We start from the raw sequence: 6,613 nt of genomic DNA, 5'->3' as shown, positions 1-6,613 counted from the left end.
AGAGTCACACTTATAGGGTATTTCTCTTGTGTGGGTTCTAATGTGTTGACTTAGACTTCTGAGCTGACCTGTACCCGCACTCCCCACACATGTAGGGTTTCTCACCGGTGTGTTTCACTGATGCAGAATAGTCACAGGAGTTACATTTGTAGGCTTTTCTCCTCCAATGTTTTGACAAGTAAGACTTTTGAGCTGACTTGTACCCACACTCCCCGACATGTAGGGTTTTTCTCCTGTGTGGGTCCTCATATGCTTGGATAAGTCAGATTTTCTAGCCGTCCTGTACCCACACTCCCCACACATGTAGAGTTTCTCACCATTATGTTTTTTTAGATGTAAGTCTAGAGTATATTTCCGTGCAGCAGAATAGTCACACTGTTCACACTTGAAGGGTTTTTCTCCTGTATGAGTTTTCATATGTGCAGTTAAGTTAGACATGTTAGCCGTCCTGTACCCACACTCCCCGCACATGTAGGGTTTCTCATCAGTGTGTTTTGACAGATGTTGCTTCAGAGCGTATCTGTGTGCTGCAGAATAGTCACACTGGTCACACTTATAGGGTTTCTCTCCTGTATGGGTTCTTATATGATTGGATAACTCAGATTTGCGTGCTGCAGAATAGTCACACTGGTCACACTTGAAGGGCTTCTCTCCTGTATGAGTTCTCATGTGTACAGTAAAGGTAGACCTGTTAGCCGTCAAGTATCCACACTTCCCACACATGTAGGGTTTCTGATCTGTGTGCTTTTCAGTGATATGCCTGTTGAAATTTGATTTCCGTACTGCAGAATAGTCACACTTGAAAGGTTTTTCTTCTGTGTGGTTTCTCATATGTCGGGATAAGTTTGACTTTTGAGTTGTCCTATTGCCACTCTCCCTACACATGTAGGGTTTCTCACCGGAGTGTTTTAAAAGGTGTTGTTTTAAAGATGATTTGTGTGCTGCAGAATAGTCACACTGGTCACACTTGTAGGGTTTTTGTCCTGTATGGATTCTCTTATGTCGGGATAAATTTGACTTTCTTGTTGTTCTGTACCCACACTCCTTACACTTGTAGGCTTTCTCACCGGTGTGTTTTGTCAGATGTTCGTCTAGAGTAGATTTGTGTGCAGTAGAATAGTGTAGGGTTTCTCACCAGTATGTTTTGCTAGATGTCGGTCCAAAGTGGATTTTTGTGCTGCAGAATAGTCGCACTGGTCACACTTGTAGTTTTTTTCGGTATCCTGTGTGGGTTCTCATGTGTTTGGATAATTATAAGTCAGACCTATAGGCAGTCCTGTACTCGCACTCCCCACACATGTAGGGCTTTTCACCGGTGTGCTTTGATAAATGCTGTTCCAAAATCGACTTTTGTGCAGTAGAATAGTCACACTGGTCACACTTCTAGGGTCTTTCCCCTGTGTGTGTTCTCATATGTGCCGACAATATAAACTTCCGAGTTGTCCTAAAACCGCACTCCCCACACATGTAGGGTTTCTCACCAGTGTGTTTTCTTTGATGATTGGCCAAAGTGGTTCTGTCTGCAGCAGAGTAGTCACACTGGTCACACTTGTAGGGTTTTTCACCTGTATGGGTTCTCATGTGTCGGGACAAGGTGGACTTATTGACTGCCCTGTACCCACACTCCCCACACATGTAGGGCTTATCACCAGTGTGTCTCACTAGATGTTGGTCCAAGGTGGATTTCTGTGCAGTAGAATAGTCACACTGGTCACACTTGTAGGGTTTTTCACCTGTATGGGTTCTCATGTGTCGGGACAAGGTGGACTTATTGACTGCCCTGTACCCACACTCCCCACACATGTAGGGCTTATCACCAGTGTGTCTCACTAGATGTTGGTCCAAGGTGGATTTCCGCACTGCAGAATAGTCACACTGGTCACACTTGTAGGGTTTTTCACCTGTATGGGTTCTCATGTGTCGGGACAAGGTGGACTTATTGACTGCCCTGTACCCACACTCCCCACACATGTAGGGCTTATCACCAGTGTGTCTCACTAGATGTTGGTCCAAGGTGGATTTCTGTGCAGTAGAATAGTCACACTGGTCACACTTGTAGGGTTTATGTCCTGTGTGGACTCTCATATGTACCAATAAGTGTGACTTTTTAGCTGTTCTGTACCCACACTCCCCACACTTGTAGGGTTTCTCAACAGTGTGTTTTGCTAGATGGTAGTCCAAATGGACTTTCTGTGCAGCAGAATAGTCACACTGGTCACACTTGTAGGGTTTTTCTCCTGTGTGGGTTCTTAGATGTCGTGATAATTGACCCTGGTAAGCTGTCATGTACCCACACTCCCCACACATGTAGGGTTTCTCACCAGTGTTTTCAACCACACGCCTTCCCATATAGCCTCTGGTCTCCTGTACCTGTGAGGTTGATGTATTGTCAGGTTGGGGAAAGTTCACGTCACACGTTTCCTGCTGCAGGCCCATGTCTGTTGTCTGGATCTCCCTGCTGTCACTGTCCTTCCCAGGGTGTTCTGTACATTCCATCTCCTTCCCAGGATGGTCCATCTCCTTCCCAGGGTGTTCTGTACAGTCCATCTCCTTCCCAGGATAGTCACTCTCCTTCCCAGAGTGTTCTGTACAGGATCTCGTCTTCCCAGAATGGCCCATCTCCTTTCCAGGATGCCCAGTACACAGTTCTCCAGTAGAAAGCTCACAGCTGTAATCTTCCATTTCCGCTTTTACACCGCACGTTTCGTCGTTTGGAACGTCCTTTTCCTTGTCCTGCTGCCGTCCCGTCTCTGCTGTCTGCTCCCAACTGTTGTAAGTCTCCTTCCAAGGATGTCCGGTTGGTTGCGTTGCACCGAAGTAGTCGTAGGTTTCCTGGTCCTTACTGTACGTTTCCTGCCACAGCACGTTCTCTTGTCCATCCTGTTGCCATCCAGTGTCTCCTGTCGGCTCCTCTTTGATGTGTGTCTCGTCTGCAGTGTGTTCCGCATGAAGCTCTTTAACAGGAGGCACACGTGTGAAATTCGCCATTTCTGAAATGATGTTAAAAATTTAGGTAAAACAGATTAATTCATTTACGTCATTTGCACACAAGCAAGGGTTCAGATTTGACAAAAGAAATTCTTTTGTGCAACTAGTGGACCCGTTTTAGCACCCCGGGTGTGTTTCCAATGGTTTGCCAAGTACTAGTATTTCATTGTCTGCAGTCTCAGTAAATGAAATAAACAACAGTCGGATATATCCTAGCTATATATACTAGCTATTTATGTAACATGTATGTATTCTTCTCTCCCAGGGTTAGCCCTTGGCGATAGCCTACGGATAGTTGGGCAGCTCTGGCTGTTTGTATACAGCTAAACAAATAAACAAATAAATAAATATATACAGGGGATTCAACAGTTCATGACTCTTTTTTACAGGCACTTTAACTGACTCCCACATACTAAAAGCAAATAATATATGCATAGATCACAGCAACATAGACACAGAAAAACATACAGATATACATACACAGACACCTCAAGAGCTTTATTATCTGATGATTGATTGATTGATTGATTCCAACGTAGGCTTTGTGGTAGAATTCAGTTAGGTTCCGACGTTAGAATGGTGCTAGAATAATGGAAAAGACGATATACAGAAAAACACTGATTACATCAAAGGTATCAGTCATGTGAACTATGCTACTACTAGTACACATTAAGAGCGCACGAGCATAATCATCGTCAAATAATCTATAGTTAATAATCATCAAAGCAAGATTCGTGATTTCGTGATGCACCATTTCTGACCGTATATTGAAGGTGCAAATCTATATTTAATAGCCGTTACATCACTCATAATTTACTCCCCCCCCCCACTACCGATCGTAAACACACTTCTATTCTAGTTTACCGCTGAATAAGCACCAACTTGGGATATTTGACGACACTACAAGGCCTTACCTGTATGTCTAGGTGGTTAGCAGTAAGCACAACTTCTGGAACCACGTAAATATCGCGTATAAGTTTGGTGGAGATGAGCACCAAAGACGACGACATGAAACAAAATGGCGGATGTCAGCTCATGAACGGGGTAAAGGTCAGAGGTCATTAACCTGATATCACTTGCCAATGGGTCAATTGAAAGTTCGCCGCATAACGCTCTACTCTCGTGGTTTTGAGCCTATCAAAGGCTTGTGTTTGGTTCCTGCATTACATAATAATAAGAAGAAAAAACTCGCCAAAAGACTCGAGTCTTGAGTCTAGATGGGGCTATGAGTAGGGCATCAAATATGCTGTGTCTTTCAGTTCCTCTCGGCACGGCAGCCATGTTTTCTCAGGAGTAGGACATACAGCTGACCTGTGCGATCTCACCACAGTTCCAGGTATAAGCTATTTCGTACAGTACACTACGCATGTGCGAGCAACATGAAATCTGGGCAATATGCCAAAGGTGAAAGAACCATCAACGTAAACATTACTGAATACACACGGATACTGTTACGCAAAGGGAACAATGTTTTCTTCTGATGTGCCGTGACCTTTGACATAATAGCTAGGATTCCTGTCACTCGCACATGCGCAATGAACTCTGCTAAAGACCTTATGCAAAGCCAAGCAATTCTATTGCGCCCAAGCTTTCTCAAACGTACGTAGCTATTACCGCGCATGGAATCCCCGTCGCGGTAAATCGTACGATGTATGTTACCAGGGCCTTTCAACAATTTTTCCTTAGTTTGTGATGTGAGGCTTTCACTTCTAGGCCCAATCAGGCCAAGTCAACAAAAACGGCTGATATGCGCAGAGTTTTTGTTTAATTCACATTTAGAATTCATTTGAATAAAAACCCCTAACCAAAATAACGCAACTATTGGACATAACCAACCCCCTATGTAACACTGCTAAAACAATGCAGTCAGAATCGTTTCAATAGACAATGTAAATCAACACAGAATCAATGGCTTTGTTTTATTTACATCCCTTTATTTTGATAATGATCTTTACAAAACTGCACCGAGTTCTCAAACATGTATAAGATATTGCTAGACAAAATACCGAATAAACACAGAATACAAGTGCACGGAATACTTAAGTTCATGTACACAATACGCAATATGCTAATTGTTGGCTATGTATATACTATGCTGCGAGATGACAGATGTTGCAAACGTTAAGTTGTTCTTTTGAACAAATTAAACTAAAACAAATTAAAATGCCAATGCCGAAAACGTTTAGATACTTCTATGACATCTAACATTTATACAACTCTTTAAAAAAAAGAAACAATCGATTTAACACGAAGGGAAAAAGTAAATCTATGCATAAGTACTATCTTATGTACAGAATCAACATCTACAAAGTATTGAGTGCAACTTGCGCATTACTTCAAGCCAAGCTCTTAAAAGATTTGCTATAAATCTTGCCAGACTACCTGAACTAGTCTGCCTCTTTTGTAAATTTTTACAGAACTTTGTTATCGGACTAAGACTACAGATAATGTTTTCACCCCTGGATACGATTTTTTTCTTCTAAATGACCGTTCACGTTTTAGAAGGCAAAACCGTTGTATGCTGTACATTTGTCACACACGTAGATGTAGGTTCTTTGGTTTGTCTTGTCAAATGTTTCAGGAGATGACATTTTCTAGCCGCAGTGTAGTTTTAGTTTGACGTCATAAGGATCTTTTCCTGTGTGTGTTCTCATGTGTTGGGCTAAATTAGACCGTCAAGTTGCTGTTCTCACACATGAAGAATTTCTCACCGGTGTGCTTTGTTAGATGCCTGTCCAAAGTGGACTTCTCTGCGGCGGAAAAGTCACACTTTAGGTTTTTTCACCTGTATGCGTCCTCATATGTCGGGCTAAGTCAGACTTTTCGGCTGTCCTATGACCACACTCCCCACACATGTAGGGTTTCTCACCTGTGTGTGTCATTAGGTGTTGGTCCAAAGTACATTTCTGTGCAGCAGAATAGTCGCACCGGTCACACGTGAAGGGTTTTTCCCCTGAATGCGTTCTCATATGTTTGTATAAGGTGGACTTTCGAGCTGTCCTGTGCCCGCACTCCCCACACATGAAGGGTTTCTCACCAGTGTGTGTTGCTAGATGTTTGTCCAAATCGTATTTCCGTGCTGCAGAATAGTCACACTGATCACACTTGTAACGTCTTTCCCCTGTGTGGGTTCTCATGTGTCGGGATAAGGTAGACCTATCAGCTGTTCTGAACCCACACTCCCCACACATGTAGGGTTTCTCACCGGTATGTTTTCGTATGTGTTTGACCAAAGTAGACTTATCTGCAGCAGAATAGTCACAGTGGTCACACTTGTAGGGTTTTTCTCCTGTGTGAGTTCTCATGTGTTGGGATAAGTAAGAATTTCGCGTCGCACTATACCCACACTCTTCACACAAGTAGGGTTTCTCACCGGTGTGCTTTGCTAAATGTTGGTTCAAAGCAGATTTCCCTGCAGCTGAATAGTCACACTGGTCACATTTATAGGGCTTTTCCCCTGTGTGGGTTCTCACATGTCGGGATAATTCAGACCTATAAGCAGTCCTGAACCCACACACTTCACACATGTACCGTTTGTCACCAGTGTGCTTTGCTGCTATATGTCGGTCTAAATTGCTTTTATGTGCAGCAGAATAGTCACACTGGTCACAATTGTAGGGTTTCT

The 6,613-nt window shown here is 43.2% G+C and overlaps 4 protein-coding genes and 1 pseudogene across 4 annotated transcripts in view; 2 read left to right on the top strand and 3 right to left on the bottom strand.

The window, feature by feature from the left end:
- The window catches only part of LOC118407668 (tropomyosin-1-like), a 1,169,601-nt gene that overhangs the window by 1,091,527 nt on the left and 71,461 nt on the right, over positions 1-6,613 (bottom strand). The gene's annotated exons all lie outside the window — the stretch shown is intronic.
- The window catches only part of LOC118407610 (zinc finger protein 25-like), an 865,280-nt gene that overhangs the window by 818,856 nt on the left and 39,811 nt on the right, over positions 1-6,613 (top strand). The gene's annotated exons all lie outside the window — the stretch shown is intronic.
- Positions 1-6,613, top strand: part of LOC118407627 (zinc finger protein 525-like) — a 976,997-nt gene that overhangs the window by 939,506 nt on the left and 30,878 nt on the right. The window lies entirely within an intron of this gene.
- LOC118407666 lies at positions 1,227-4,028 on the bottom strand (annotated as a pseudogene).
- Positions 5,760-6,613, bottom strand: part of LOC118407670 (zinc finger protein 248-like) — a 5,662-nt gene continuing 4,808 nt past the window's right edge. The window contains exons 4-5 of the mRNA XM_035808186.1: positions 6,335-6,400; positions 5,760-5,941 (exon numbers count right to left, since the gene is read on the bottom strand). Coding sequence (XP_035664079.1) covers positions 5,760-5,941; positions 6,335-6,400 — 248 coding nt within the window. The remainder of the gene's footprint in view (positions 5,942-6,334; positions 6,401-6,613) is intronic.

Source organism: Branchiostoma floridae, unplaced genomic scaffold (assembly GCF_000003815.2).
Source record: "Branchiostoma floridae strain S238N-H82 unplaced genomic scaffold, Bfl_VNyyK Sc7u5tJ_1439, whole genome shotgun sequence".
Taxonomy (NCBI): domain Eukaryota; kingdom Metazoa; phylum Chordata; class Leptocardii; order Amphioxiformes; family Branchiostomatidae; genus Branchiostoma; species Branchiostoma floridae.
Note: the sequence above shows the minus strand (reverse complement) of the source record. Positions and strands in the feature narration are given on the sequence as shown.